The 16,449-nt window shown below is 44.4% G+C and overlaps 1 protein-coding gene across 1 annotated transcript in view; it reads left to right on the forward strand.

Moving 5' to 3' along the window:
- Positions 1-16,449, forward strand: part of TMEM132B (transmembrane protein 132B) — a 495,209-nt gene that overhangs the window by 83,577 nt on the left and 395,183 nt on the right. Inside the window, exon 3 of the mRNA XM_030218391.1 lies at positions 4,269-4,415. Within this exon, the coding sequence (XP_030074251.1) occupies positions 4,269-4,415 (147 nt within the window). The remainder of the gene's footprint in view (positions 1-4,268; positions 4,416-16,449) is intronic.

The raw sequence follows: 16,449 nt of genomic DNA on the forward strand, positions 1-16,449 counted from the left end.
TGTGTATTGAAGTTAGCGTGCATTGACATACTAGAATAATAATGACATACTAGAATGGTAATGGTTGTGTGCTGTGTGTTAGCCAATAGCATGTGCTAATTGCTTAGTGAATTTGAATAAACAGATATCTATATGACTGTTTTCAACCCAGTCCTCAGGGACCACCTGGCCAATTGGGTTTTCAGGAGGTCCACAATGAATACACATGAGAGAGGTTTGTATACTAAAAAGGCAATGCATACAAATCTATCTCATGCAAATACATTGTAGGAAAAAGGAGGTGATGATGCCCCTGTATAAGACTCTGGTGAAACCTCATTTAGAATATTGTACACAATTGTGGAGACCGAACCTTCAAAAAGATATAAACAGGATGGATTGGGTCCAGAGGGCGGCTACTAAAATGGTCAGTGGTCTTCATCATAAAGCTTATGAGACAGACTTAAAAATCTCAATATGTTTATTTTGGAAGAAAGGTGGGAGAGGGGAGATATAATAGAGATATTTAAATACAGGGGACAGACTTGGAAGTAACTTGAGGAAATACTTCTTCACAGAAAGGGTGGTGAATTTGTGGAACGGCCTACCGATGGAAGTGGTGGAGATGAAAACGGTATCTGAATTAAAGAGAGCTTGAGTCAAGTACATAGCATCTCTAAGGGAGTGATAGGGAGTGTAGGTGGCATGGATGGGCAAATTGGATAGGCCATATGGAGGGGAATAATCGAACGTCGCCGGCGAAATAGGTCGCCGGCGATCTATTTTGGCGGCGGCGCAACAGCTGGCTGGAACCGTATTTTAAAAAAAGATGGCCGGCCATCTTTTTTTTCGATAATACGGTGTGGCCCGGCGAAATGCCTTGGATTTCGCCGGGTTTGAGATCGCCACTTTTGTTTTTCCGCGATAATGGAAAAAACTGCCGGCGATCTCAAACCCGGCTAAATCCAAGGCATTTGGCCGTGGGAGGAGCCAGCATTTGTAGTGCAATGGTCCCCCTCACATGCCAGGACACCAACCGGGCACCCTAGGGGGCACTTCAAACATCTTTTATAAACAACCAAATTAGCTTCCAGGTGCATAGCACCCTTCCCTTGTGTGCTGAGTCCCCCAAATCCCCCCCAAAACCCACTGCCCATAAGTGTGCACCATTATCCTAGCCCTAAGGGCTGAAGGGGGGCACCTACATGTGGGTACAGTGGGTTTTGGGGGGTTTGGGAGGGCTCAACATTACCCACCACAAGTGGAACAGGTGGGGGGGGGGGGGGGGGGGATGGGCCTGGCTCTGCCTTTCTGCAGTCCACTGCAACCAACAACAACTGTTCCAGGGACCTGCATACTGCTGTCAGGGTGCTGGGTATGACATTTGAGGCTGGCATACAGGCTGGCAAAAAAGGTTTGTATTTTAATAATTTTAGTGTGGGAGGGGGTTGGCGACCACTGGGGGAGTAAGGGGAGGTCATCCCCCATTCCCTCCGGTGGTTATCTAGTCAGTTGGGGCACCTTTTTGAGGCTTGGTCGTGAAAATAAAAGGACCAAGTAAACCCGGCGAAATACTGCTTATCGCCGGGTTTTATTTTTCCATTATCCGCGAAAGCCGGCCATCTGGTAGCCATGCCCAAGCCTGCCTATGTCCCGCCTTCGCTTCGCCGCCAACACGCCCCTTTGAACTTTCGCCGGCGAGGCGAAGGGAAAGCGGCGAAGCTATCACAAATGTAGCTTTCGATTATACGCTTTTCGCCGCTTTTGCGAAATCGCCGGCCATATCCCGATTTGTGTCGGGAAATAGCCGGCGATTACTTTCGATTATAAGCTGGATGGTCTTTATCTGGCTACATTTTTTTTCTATGTTTCTATGTGAATGTCTGGCCAATGAGAGTCATCAGGAACCTGCAAAGAAAACCTTTTTTTCTCCAGGAACTGCTACAACACTGCACCAAACTGGTAAAGGAAAAAAAAATGGAATAAAGAATTTGAGTTATGGAAGAAGTAACTCAGCAGTTTTAATGTATTCCTTAATTGCCATGGAGCTTTGGTGCTTAGTAATGCAGAACATCGACACATTCCGGGGTACAGCAGCAAAGCTTCAATTCCAGGGAAATTATATTTGCCACTTTGGGAGAGCTTTGCTGACAAATTGTGATTTATTTATTTTAAATAAACCTAGGCCTTTTCACAGATATTGCACACTGCAGGCAGTGTCAACTTGAATGCTTCATCAGACATCTGTCAGTGACGTTGCCTTTCATTTCACGGCAGCTTAAGTTCTGTCTGGGAAGCAGGCAGCAGGCTTCTCCTACTGATTGTGAAATTGCCTCCTAAATATGTTTTTCTTAGGGTTGAAGCAATGACTTTTTAAAAAGAGTATTTTTGCTGAAAAAGATGACTATGGTCTATCCCAATCAGAATTATATACACTAAATGATGTGAACTTGTGGGAATCTGTGCTCCAATCATTAACTTTTTGATAAGGTTCAAAGGTCAAAAGAACTTAAAAAGAGTTTGAGGAATCTCTGAATTAGCTGAAAGTGTTATCACTAGGTGTTTGAGAAAATGCCAAAAAAGCACAAGAGTGGGGGCGTCAACTCAATACTTTATTGAACTGACCGACACAATCCGTGTGTCAGGGAAACCACCTGTGTCAGGAGTCTAGTCAAAAATACATTGAAAATATATCAATATACGTTAAAAATATGTATAAAAATTACTGGTAAATAAACACTATGCAACATTAATAAATTGTTGTTAGCCAAAAAATAAGTTAGATACAAAGAAACTTCATGTAAGTCAACATAAGTATAAGATAGAACTTACTAGCTCATTTACATGCTTTTTAATTGATTTGTGTTTACTGATTTCTGTTTTACACGTACGTTGATTTACATGAAGTTTTTTGTATTTAACTTATTTTTTGGCTAACATCAATTTTATTAATGTTTTATAGTGTTTATTTTCCAGGTAGAACTTAATGGCTCATTTACATGCTTTTTAATTGATTTGTATATATTAGAATGGAATTGGGACTTGATATATTGCCTTTCTGTGGTTTTTGCAACTACAAAGTGGTTTACATAGTATATAGAGGTACTTATTTGTACCTGGGGCAATGGAGGATTAAGTGTCTTGCCCAGAGTCACAAGGAGCAAAGTCCACTGCACTAACCACTAGGCTACTCCTACTACTACTCAGGGCTTTTTTTGAGGGGGTGCTTGGGGGTACTGAGTACCGGCACCTTTTCCATTGTCTTCTAAAATTGACCCATGGGCCCCAAGTTTTAATGAAAGAGCTCAGGCTCTACACGACAATTCTGCCTTGTCATAGATTCTGTGACTGGTTGCAGGGAGTCTGGCTATTGTAGGGTGGGTGGGTCCTTCAGTGGTCACCCCACCCCTGAAATGTTGCCTGGCATTTGAGTACCGGCACCTTTTTTTAATAGAAAAAAAGCACTGCTACTACTACTACTATAAATCACTTCTATAGTGCTACCAGTCGTACGCAGCACTTTACAATTGAACATGAAGAACAACAGTCCCTGCTCTACTATTTTATATTTATGTTGATTTACATGAAGTTTTATTAATGTTTCGTAGTATTTATTTACCAGTATTTTTAATTTATATTTTTAATGTATATTGATGATGTATTTTCAATGTTTTTTTGACTAGACCCCTGACGCAGGCGGTTTTGCCACAAGTGTCGGATTGGTTCAATAAAGTATTGAGTTGACGCCCCCACTCTTGAAGTCTCCTTGTGCTTTTTTGGTATTTGCTCTTTTCTGAGTGTGCTTTGGACTCCCTGTCTTGCAGTTCCTTTATTAGGTGTTTGACCTTCAGTGGATATTCCCTAATGTTATTTTGTGAGTGAAGAACCTACTCTCAAACATTCCAATATGGTATTTGCAGGTCAACATTAGGGTTCTCTGTATTTATTGGAAGCGTTGACTCAGCAAATTATACCAGTTTGTCTTTGTTAGCTCTGTTCACTGTGCATCAAATTGGTGCCACTGATGTATAAAGTGATCCTGTTCTCAACAGATTGTTTAAATGAAAGATTAACTAACTTTACATGCGACGTAGAATTGGTTCTACGGTAGAGCCTTGACTTTGCTTTCTCTGTAGAGTAACTTAAAACCAATTTTGGACTGGCAGCCAGGCTTTCAGTCTGCCAAAAGGAAAGCAGAGGTTTCATTTTCAGCTCTGTTGCGTTTTCTTGATTTCCACTTCATCACATCGGTGGCTTAAACATGATCTTGTATGCTTTGCCTTCTACAGAATTAAGGCTGCGTCAAATGTGAAGGTTGTGGCGGTAAGAGTCAACAGTGCAGAGCAATGGGAGGTTCAGCAAGACATAGATAATGGAGGACAGCAAACCACAGCTACTCTTGATTGTACGGGTCATGATCCAGTGGAAAAGAACAGGTAAGAGTTTTGTGCATGTTAATATGATGTGAGCTTACGTTTTTAGTATCTTGTAGGTTATCAATAGAAATCAAACAAAATAAAACATGGAAAAGAAAATAAGATGATACCTTTTTTATTGGACATAACTTAATACATTTCTTGATTAGCTTTCGAAGGTTGCCCTTCTTCGTCAGATCGGAAATAAGCAAATGTGCTAGCTGACAGTGTATATAAGTGAAATCATTCAAGCATTACTATGACAGTCTGACAGGGTGGGAGGATGGGGTGGGTAGGAGGTATGCATGGGGACATCAAAGCATATCATTGATATTCTAACAGGATGGGTGTGGATAGGTGAGGGGGTGGGGTGATCATCAGAGACATACAGCTTTATGGTTTATAATGGTTTATAATACAAGAACGTAAGACCTTTGAAGTCAGAATGATTGAATATTTTAACACCCAACAGAAAGGACAACAAGGATCTGGGGTTCCTAGCCCATTATAAACCATAAAGCTGTATTTCTCTGTTGATCACCCCACCCCTCACCTATCCACACCCATCCTGTTAGAATATCAATGATATGCTTTGACGTCCCCATGCATACCTCCTACCCACCCCCATCCTCCCACCCTGTCAGACTGTCATAGTAATGCTTGAATGTTTTCACTTATATACACTGTCAGCTAGCACATTTGCTTATTTCCGATCTGACGAAGAAGGGCAACCTTCGAAAGCTAATCAAGAAATGTATTAAGTTATGTCCAATAAAAAAAGGTATCATCTTATTTTCTTTTCCATGTTTTATTTTGTTTGATTTCTATTGATAACCTTAAGAGTGGACTAACACGGCTACCACACTCCTCTACTTAGTATCTTGTATAAACCAGAATATGACTATTCCTTTTGGCATTTTCCAGTTCCCTCTAAGCTGTGTGGGAGTCCTCCACCTATGTTCCTGCCAGTGGGAGGTGCTGTTTCAGGGTCACATTTTTAATAGCAAGGCATAGGCAAGCTCTGCAGAACTCCAGGGAACCTGCCTGTTCCTTGCTATTGAAAATGTGATCCTGAAACAGCACCCCCCACTGGCAGGAACATAGGTGGAGGACTCCCATACAACTTAGGGAGAACAGTGGTCTTTTCCCCTTTTCTCCACTGCCATTTCCCCTCCCCCCTCAAGACCTCAAGAATACCAAAGTGACTCAGGAGCCTTGACTGGCCCAAGAGCTGGAGAAGTGCCTTCTCTGAAGTGTATCCTCAGTGTCACTTGTCAGCCTTGGGTATGAGTATGCAAGAGGTGATTGGTCTTTTCATGATGTCACTTGATATTTTTAATAGTTTGATAGATTTTTTTTTTTCAGTTTGCTTATGTAAGCCCTGACCTTTGGGATTACTCTAGGCAGTCACCTAGAGTGCACTCTGGAGCATAGGCTGGGACTTGGGATTCCCCAGGGGGCTGAATAAGGCAATGCTCCACACATTCACAGTCACTCGGATATCAAATAAATGCAGACCCACACGGTTGATGTGCTCTCAGCCATAATAATAGTTTACTCAGAAAAATAAGCAGATTTCAAAAACAATCAGCGACATTTATGGCACAGGAGATGAAATACAGGGCAACCAAAACTTTATGTTCAGACACTTCCTTCCACTTATCTTGAGAACTGTGGAGTTCTCCTACAGAGCATACTTACACTCCAGCTATACAGCAGCAGAGGTCACCACCACTAAGTATTAGCAAAGAACTGATACACTTAAAGTGGTTGAGCCATGCAATGTTAATTCTTGCCTACCTTCGAGAAATTGGGAGGCCAGTAAGATATTCAAATAAGCACTGGTGTTTTGGTTCACAAATTGTAGAAGTTCTCCCCGCTGGTTATTTGGACTCTGACAGACTCTGGTTGGTAGCTAAAAGATGCCTAGTGGTACAGCACAGATAATACACAGGCAGGGCCGCCGAGAGAGGGGGGGGGGACGAGGGGGCAAAATTCCCCGGGGCCTGGTGCCGGGGTCAGTCCGCCGGCGCTGCAGTCCCCGGTCTCACCTGCCTCCTCAGTTCCGGGCTCCCTGCATTCAAAGCGACAGTCGCAGATCGCCTCTCTTCTGGCCTTCCCTCCCTGTGTCCCGCCCTCGCGGAAACCGGAAGTCACATCAGACGAGGGCGGGACACAGGGAGGGAAGGCCAGAAGAGAGGCGATCTGCGACTGCCGCTTCGAATGCAGGGGGCCTGGAGCCGTGGAGGCAGACAGGTGAGACCGCGGACTGCAGTGACGGGGGTGGCAGGGGGAGCGATGGGTGGTGGCAGCGGTGTGGGGCAGTGGGCGTGGGGGGCGGAGGCGGGGCGGCCTTGCCCCAGGCCCGGCCTAGTCTCTCGGCGGCCCTGTACACAGGTACTCTTTTCTTTCTCTTTCTAGTATCAACCCAAAGGTAATGAGGTTGACCCCCGATATCCAGACACACTAGAGGCAGAAAACATCAGATCAGAGGTCTGTGTGACACTTCTGAGTCCTGTCTATGTAAAGATACAGCTTAAATGTGTTGACTGGGTTAGAACAATGCTGCTGTTAATTATTGCTTCTGTGTCTAGCTGGAGACATTTGCTGGAAGGCTCTCCTTATCATATAGGTCAGGGCTTGGGAGGCAGAAGGCAAGAGACAAAATTTACAGTTAGGAGCTCCCATATATTTTCCTAACTTTCCCTCCAAGACTCAAACTCCTCCTAACTCTCCAGCTTTCACCAGGTAGGGGCTGGGACACTTCCACTTCTTCTGTTTATTGACATGATCCCTGAAGAGTATCCTTCTGCATGGCAACCAGTGAGATCATCAGTTTCTCTTTTATATTTTTCATTGGAGGAACCTGGTGGAATTTTCTATGCACAAAATCTGTGCAAAATCCTATTGATTCCTACGCATATGTGACTTTAGACTTTCACAGTGACTGAGACCAATTACTGACTGTGCATGTGTTGATAAATGTGTTTAGTGCAACCTCAAGCCTCGATCATGGTTTCTAAATCACATGAGGACACAACCGTTTGCTTGGCTATGACAAGTTTAATAGTGGAGTTTCCACAGACAAATGCCCAACACATTAATAAATGTATTTTAGAAAGACACAATATACTTATAGGGCTAGATTCTATATATAGCGCCAAACAAAAACGGCGCTGAAAAAGCCCGCACTTAGCGGAATTCTATGAACCTCACCTAAAGTTAGGCGCAATTTATAGAATATGCGTAGCGGCTGTCCTGAGACTAATATTTAGGAGCTGCCATTTACGCCAACAAAAAGCTGGTGTAAATGCCCTCATCCTATTTAGGTGTGGACTGGGCATATTCTGTAACAGTGCGTGTAATTTTCAGGAATGTCCGTACCCCCCCCCCCCCATGGTCACGCACCCTTTTGTGGTCCGCACATTAGAATTTACATGGGCCACTTTACAGAATACACTTAAAGTTATGTGTGTAAATCCTAATTAGTGCCAATTAGTGCCAGTAATTCCTTGTTATTGGCCAATTATCAGCGCTGATTAGCTTGTTGAACAATTAAGTTGTGCACGCAAATTGGCTACACATTCAGATTTACATGTGCAACTTTAGTCACCATGAATACAATCTGACCCATAATGGGGCCCTTTCACTAAAGGGTGTTAAGCCCTAATACATTATCCCAGCTGAGTCTGTACCATGCATCTTGGTCCCTCAGGTATATGATAAGCCATTTTGTAGAAAATCTCTAGCATCATATCTATGTTAGTTGAATGTTCTAATGCATTCTTATTAGGTGTACCATTAGTCTTATGCTAACACTGTATTATATCTCTGGTATTTGAATTCTATTGCTGTTAAATGTGTATATTTTTGATACTGTTTCACGGTAGTTCTATTATTAGGTTTCAATTTACTGTTTTCAAGTTTACCTCAGTTATTGTATTTATGTTTATTCTTGGTTATTTTACTATTGTTATGCTGTTAACAAAATTGCAAGCTTTCTGTTAAACTGTACCTGCTGTATACCACTTCGGGTGAATCTCTTTATAAAGGCAGTTAATAAATCCCAAAAAAATAAATAAATACATGTTTAGCACATGAAAAAAAGACTTACCGCAAAATACAAGTCTATAGATGAAATGTGGGTAAACAAGAAATGGATCAACCAGATAGGATTGACCTGGGTGAGGCAGCACTTGTACCCCTGCCACACAAATCTCTTTAGTAAGTTTGAGCTGTGCATTGCAGATTACTATTGTTAGGGCTTAATTTGAGGGGAGGGGTGGGAAATGTAAAGGCCTGGATCACAGTTAATCACTTCTTTTCAGATTCTAGACATAGCCGCTGAGAGGGGGGTAGGGGGCAATAATTCCCTGGGGCAGGGGTCTCTCTCTCTCCTACTCCTGACGGGACCCGGGTGATCACGTCCCGACAGGAGCAGGAGAGAGAAACCTCTGGCGCCGGGCCCCCCTTGCATTACTTGCCTAGCAGCTGCTGGGCCCTCAGGCCGCGCATGCTCACTTTTGAGACTGAGCATGTGCGACCTGAGGAAAGCAGCTGCAGGGGCAGGCAATGCTGGGCAGAGGAAGGAGCTGTGCTACCTGCAGCTGGCGGGGCCAGCCAAGGTACTTCGGGCGGACGGGTGGGGAGGGGGCGGCGGCGGTTACAATTTTTTGGGGGGGGGCGGACGGCGGTGGCGGCAATGACGATTCTGCCCCGGGCCCGGCTCAGTCTCTTGGCGGCCCTGATTCTAGAACCACAAGAGTGTTCTGCTGTAGCTCTCCCTTCCAGGTAGCTTGTGGTGAAAAGGAGTGAAGGGGGTGAGCCTGAAGCAGAGCAGAGAACAGTCACCCAACTCCCTAACGCAGCCCTACTTCTGTGGTTGCTCCTGCCCCTGGTCTACCTACTTCCTCCCCAAGCTCTACAGTTCCACTTCCTTTTGGCTACACAGTAATCCCTGACTATTGTGTTACTGCAAAACAGTGGCGTTCCTAGGGGGGCTGACACCTGTGGTGGATCGCGGATGCGCCCCGCCCCAGGGTGCAGGGCGACCCCGCCCGGCAAAGGAACCCCCCCTGGGTGCGCGCCCCTGGGGGGGGTGGGGTGCCATGCGCCTGTCCGCTTCATTCATTTTCATGCTCTCTCTGCCCTGGAACAGGAAGTAACCTGTTCCGTGGCAGAGGGAGCACAGAACGAATGTAGCGGACAGGCACGCGGCACCCTCCCAGCGGCGTGCACCTGGGGCGGACCGCACCCACCGCCCCCCCCCCCTAGGAACCCCACTGCTGCAAAATGAGGGAAGAGTGGCTGTAGGGATAGAGAGAGAGTAGCGAATTAAAAAGGAAGAAAATTGAGGAAAAGGTCATCATTGGAATTAACAAATAGGAATGCAAGTCTCTGAGATTAAAGGTTTACAGCAAATGATTTTCAGCGAGAAGCTGGACAGGAAACCAGACAAGCAAAACAATTTTTTTAAAAACATTCAAACATACCGTAAGGATGTATCCATAGCATTATAGAAACTCATCTGCCTTATGCAGCGGTTTGACCCAAACTGCATATTCTAATTGGTTCTTGATCTTTGGGCCTTATCACACCAGTGACAACTCTCCGGTAGGTTGAGTGCATTTCTTGTTGGGGCATTAAATGAACGCATGCCAGGTGTTACATAGTCCTAGAATCAGAACATAAATTTTGTTTTACACCAGAAAAAGAAAACACTAGAAATTTGTAAAAGATATCGGGCCAAGTGGTGAGGAGAGCAGTTTCATTTCCAGCTTTTAATCTATTTCCTGAATCCAGGGAATTGTACATGTTACAGCATTTTAGCTTTAACACATGTTTTTGCTTTGTGTTTGAACTGTTAAATTGCATAAAGTAGCTTTGGCTGGCAAGTTAATTAATACTGTGACCCTTCCCTTTGTAAGATCCACTTTAATTCCTTTCCATTAATTAAATCCTGCAAACAGTGATAGCTAAGAGTTATTCACCATCTACTAATATTTCACTTTACATCAATATTTCAGGTACCACTTTGATATAATCTTTACCTCTTTAACATATCAGCTGCTTCTTTATATGTGGAAAAAAAGCTGAGCGTTTTTGTATTAGGATTCTAGCCAACAAGAGGGAAGTTTTCTTGTTTGTTTGTAAACACATAATAGAATGGCAGATGGGAACCATCAGGCTCAGTTTAGTTCCAGTTGCAATGCCATAGACCTCAGTTCTTCTCTGGTTTTCTCTTCATCTTTGTATATAAAACTATTTAGTGCTATAGCAGTGGCCATTTCCACTGAAGATTTTTTTTAAAAGACTTCACAACTCTTGATGAAGAATCCCTAAAGAAAACTGTGTGGAAATGGGAAGCTAAGAAACAAAAAAAAAAAAAAAAGGGAGGGGGGTATCAATGTGAGCTACTATTAAGATGGGTTATTTTACAAGAACTCGTGTTATTTTAGCACAGGCCCCATTTTATACAATGAGACCTAGAAGGGCATAATCGACCAGAAACGCCTATCTCCATGGGCGTTAATCTCCGAGAACGGGTCCGTGAAGGGGCGGAGTGAACCGTATTTTTTAAAAAAAATAGACGCCCATGCTTTATTCGCCAAGGTGTGAGCTGGGCGTTTTTGCTTTTCACCGATAATGGAAAATGAAATCGCCCAGCTCAAAAACGAATAAATGCAAGGCATTTGTTCGTGGGAGGGGCCAGGATTCATAGTGCACTGGTCCCCCTCACATGCCAGGACACCAACCGGGCACCCTAGGGGGCACTTTTACAAAAACAAAAAAAAAGGTAAACGAGCTCCCAGGTGCATAGCACCCTTCCCTTGGGTGTTGAGCCCCCCAAATCCCCCTCAAAACCCACTGCCCACAAGTCTACACCAGTACTATAGCCCTAAGCGGTGAAGGGGGGCACCTACATGTGGGTACAGGGGGTTTGGGGGGGTTGGACGACTAGTAGCATTAAGCAGCACAATTGTAACAGGTAGGGGGGGGATGGGCCTGGGTCCACCTGCCTGACGTCCACTGCACCCCCTAACAACTGTTCCAGGGACCTGCATACTGCTGCTTGGGAGGAGGGTATGACATTTGAGGGTGAAAGTAAAAAGTTGTGAAACATCATTTGTTGTGGTGGGAGGGGGTTAGTGACCACTGGGGGAGTCAGGGGAGGTCATCCCCGACTCCCTCTGGGGGTCATCTGGTCATTTAGGGCACTTTTTGGGGCCTTATTCGTCAAAAAACAGGGTCCAGGAAAAGTGCCCTAAATTCTAGCTACAAACGCATCCATTATCGGCGAAGGGCGCCCATCTCTGTTCGGGTGATAACCACGCCCCAGTTCCGCCTTCACCACGCCTCCGACACTCCCCCGTCAACTTTGTCCGCATCCGCGACGGAGTGCAGTTGAAAGCGTCCAAAGTTCGGCTTTCGATTATGCCGCTTTATTTGTTTTTGTGAGAAGAACGCCCATCTCCCGATTTAGGTCGGAACTTGGGCGTTATTCTCGTTCGATTATAAGCTGGCTAGTTACTAATAACCAGTGGTGTGCTGCAGCCGGCTCGCACCGGCTCGCAAGAGCCGGTTGTTAATTTTTTAAAGATCTTGTGAGCTGGTTGTTCAGCAGGGCGAGCCAGCTCCGGTAAATGAGGTAAGCATGGCAGGAGGGCGCCACAAGTCATGCTTACCCTGTTTACCTCACCTCCCACCACTGCCCTCATTTGCCTGCACCACCCTCATTTGCCTGCGCCACCCAGCGATTCTCCTCTCTCCCCTGATTACCTCCGAGTTTGTTCCCTCAGAGTCCTGCCCTCGCAGAAAGAGGAAATGACGTCAGAAGGCGGGACTGAGGGAATGAACTCATGAAGGGAAGGCTAGAGACAGGCAGGGCTTTCAATAACGTGGCCACTTCAACAGAGGTAATCAGGGGAGAGAGGAGAATCGCTGGGTATGGATGGCTGGAGGGTTGGCAGGGGAGAGAAGAGAATTGCTGGGTATTGGTGGCTGCAGGGGGGCAGGGGAGAGAAGAGAATCACTGGGTATGGATGAATAGAGGGGGGCAGGGGAGAGAAGAAAATCGCTGGGTATGGATGGATAGTGGGAGCAGGGGAGAGAAGAGAATCAGTGGGTATGGATGGATGGAGGGGGGCAGGGGAGAGGAGAGTTGCTGGATATGGATGGAGGGAGGGCAGGGGAGAGGAGAGTTGCTGGACGGGTGGATGGAGGGGAGTGCAGGGGGAGAGGAGGGTTGCTGGACATGGGTGGATGGAGGGGAGGGCAGGGGGAGAGAAGGGTTGCTGGACATGGATGGAAGGAAGGGCAGGGGAGAGGAGGGTTGCTGGACATGGGTGGATGGAGGGGAGGGCAAGGGAGAGGAGGGTTGCTGAACATGGATGGAGGGGAGGGAAGAGTGAGGACGGAGATGAGATGAGGGAAAAGGAAGAGAGGAGAAAAACTGCACATGGATGAAGAAAATTAGGCAGAAGCTGGATCCACTGGACAGTCAAGTCTGCGGAGGACCCAGCTTTTACTTACGGATGTAGGGCAAGAAATGAAGAAGAAAGGCGGAAAGTAAAGAAATAAGTGGAAAGGAAGCCCTGGAAATGGAGTTAAGAGGACAGATAACAGCAGAATCGGATACTGGGCCAGCATGATCAGAAAAACAAAGTCACCAGACAACAAAGGTAGAAAAAAAATCATTTTATTTTCATACGGCATAATGTAAGCCACATTGAGCCTGCAAATAGGTGGGAAAATGTGGGATACAAATGCAACAAATAAATAAATTATAGTGTCTGGAATATGTCCACTTTGAGAATCAGGTGCTCAACATTAAAAGTCTATATTTATTTACTTATTTATGGCATTTTATCCCACATTAAACATGAATTAGATTGGAACCTGGGATCACTTAATTTGTTTTTCCTGGAGTAATGCATTGCCCCATCCCCCAGGCTCTCTCCGTGGCTATAGCCAGCTCTGCAATTTGGGGGGGGGGGCACAGAGGTGGACCGGGGAGAGAGCCTGTTGTTAAACATTTACCAGCACACCACTGCTAATAACCCAGGTTAACAGTGAATTAACCCATCTTAACACTATCCCACATTGATAACTTCCCCCTAAATCTCTAAATTCTTTAGTTTTTGATAATCTGTGCAAAAAGATAGGTCCCTTCCATATTATTTTGCCGAGATTGAGTTTGGACAGCAGAAAAGGGTTTGCTCAGGACTTAATGTTCCACTTGACAAAATAGGCAGCTATGTATGGATGCCTCCACCTCTTGCCTGATGGCTCTTTCTGAATTTGTTTGGTGTCCTATCAGGTGTGTCTCCTTAAAACCACAGGGACTTTCAGGTCATTGACTTTAGGATTGTAAAACAGAATAGCCACTTCCTCCCTCCTGTGCCTTTAAGAGAATGGGTGTAATGGGATAACCCTATTCAGGGAAACTGCTACTGGGAGGGAGAAGGGAGGGTCCTTTTCATTATGGCTCATCTTGGGTATGAACCAAAGGAGCAAACTCCACAACTGAAGCAACAACAGACAGTGGAGATGACCAAGGACCAGAGTGTGACCAAAACGTCTCTCAAAACTTTAATGAAATAAATTCACTTAAAACCATACAGAGTGCGATGCACAAAGAGATATTAATCTTTACACAGATATGATTGAGGTCTACAAAATCCTGAGTGGTGTAGAACAAGTAGAAGTGAACTGATTTTTTTACTCTTTCAAAAAATACAAAGACTGGGGGACACTCAATGAAGTTACGTGGAAATCCTTTTAAAACAAATAGGAGGAAATATTTTTTTTCTCTCAATAAATATTTAAGCTCTGCAACTCTTTTCTGGAAGATTGTAGTAACAGCAGATAACATATCTGGGTGTAAGACAAAGTTCATAGTCTGCTATTGAGATAGACATGGGGAAGCCACTGCGTGCTCTGGGATCGGTAGTATGGAATGTTGGTACTATTTGGGTTTCTGCCAGATACTTGTGACCTGGATTTGCCACTGTTGGAAACAGGATACTCAGCTAGATGGACCATTGGTCTGATCCATTATGGCTATTCTTATGTTCTTATGAAGCTCTCATAGGCATGATGCAAGTACTACGTTGTAGTACGTTTGAGAGCCTTAGTAGTACGTTTGAGAGATTGATGATATACTCGACGTACCCTGGCTTAGGAGTGAAGATCATTCTGTTATGGTTTGGGCAAAACTAACTCTCCCTTCATGCTTAAGGAAGAAGATTTAAGGCCTGTTTAAAGACCCACTTCTTTTGTTAGCTTTTGAAGGCCAAACCTAGGGATAACTGGAGGTCCTTCAGGTTGTCTGGATATTTTGCTTTCTGTATGAAGAATGATTGTTTAGCTCTTTCCTTTCATTTATTGGAGTTCTCCTTCTACACTGTATTTGATGTTAATTTTATTGTACACCGCTGTGATCCATTTGGGAAAGCGGTATATCAAATTCTGAATAAACTAAACTAACAGGATGCCATGCTTAGCATTATTGAATAAAAACAAATAGGGACCAACTTGCCTTTATAAAATACTAGTGTAAGTGGCAGAGGATGCATTGTGAGTGTAGACGCAAAAACTCAAGAACAGGTGCAAATGGAGGTGTGTAGTTTACACATATCTGCATATAGCTTAATTTTTCATAATCTATGTGCTAACTGCACTGCTTTGTACGCTCAAGAACAAAGTATGGACTTTCATTGCATGACACATACTTTTATGCCATCAAAGGTAATTTATATATGTATGTGGCCAGATATGTGTGGGAATGATTTCGTGGATGTTGGTTTCCAAGATATTTGATCACATTATAGTGACTTCACATTGATTCTAGGTCAGTTCCTACCTGGACAGTTCCCATTCACCAATTCCCATCTGGAAAATGGCCACCTAAGTCAGTTACCACCTAACCAATTCCCATTCTTAACAATCATGAAGCAACATGGTCTAGAATCTATTTCCTTTCCTTACAGTAGTAAAAAATATTAAAGTACAAAGATTAAGGATAGTTATGTATTACAAAATGATACACATTTAGCTCAGTTGTATCAAGGTAGAGAGGTACTCATCTAGTGTTTTCCATTTTCACAGCCTCGTTGGTAGACCTGAAGGATAAAAAATTATGGATTGTTTATATTTTTTGATTAGTAAGACCCAATTCCACCACATATAAAGGTTAATGGATGAACTATCTTTCTAGTGTAAGATTCCTAATGTTAGTGGCACCATAATTAAGAAATCCCCCCCCCCCTCAGCTATTTCTTACCCTGCGGAGTTTTGTTACCAATATGTAGTTTCAGTCTTTTTTCTTGTGTCGGTATTCTGTCAGGGTTTTTTTTTTCTTATGCATCATAATTTTTATGAGAAGTGTTGTTGATTGACGTGCCATGTATTGCGTCAGGCAGAGGAGAAGCATTTAGTCTGGGAGTAGAATCGGGAGGGAGTAGGAAAGGTGACGTTTTGAGTCTAGGAGTGGAGTGGAATTGGGTGGGAGAGATGAAGTTTTGAGTCTAGGAGTGGAATCGGGTGGAAGTGGGTTAAATTTTAAGGTGAAGCATTTACTCTGGGAGCAGAATAGGGTAGGAGTGGGTTAAATATTAAGGGCTCTGTTTACTAAGCCACGCTGTAGGCACGCTAATGATAAAGAGGGGCATTTTCAAAAGGGACGTCCAAGTTGCGATTTGGACGTCCTTGCAAAACGACGAAATCCAGGGGCGAGGAAACCCGTATTTTCAAAGCAAGATGGATGTCCATCTTTCGTTTCGAAAATACTGTCAGAGACGTCCAAATCCTTGAATTTCGACATCCCTAGACATGGACGTTTCTGACTTTCGGCGATTTTCAAAACCAAAGACATCCATGTCAAAAACATCCTAATGCAAGCCATTTGGGCGTAGGAGGATTCAGCATTTGTAGTGCACTGGTCCCCCTGACATGCCAGGACACCAACCGGGCACCCTAGGGGGCACTGCAGTGGACTTCAGAAATTGCTCCCAGGTACATAGCTCCCTTACCTTGTGTGCTGAGCCCCCCCCCC

Source organism: Microcaecilia unicolor, chromosome 11 (assembly GCF_901765095.1).
Source record: "Microcaecilia unicolor chromosome 11, aMicUni1.1, whole genome shotgun sequence".
Lineage (NCBI taxonomy): Eukaryota > Metazoa > Chordata > Amphibia > Gymnophiona > Siphonopidae > Microcaecilia > Microcaecilia unicolor.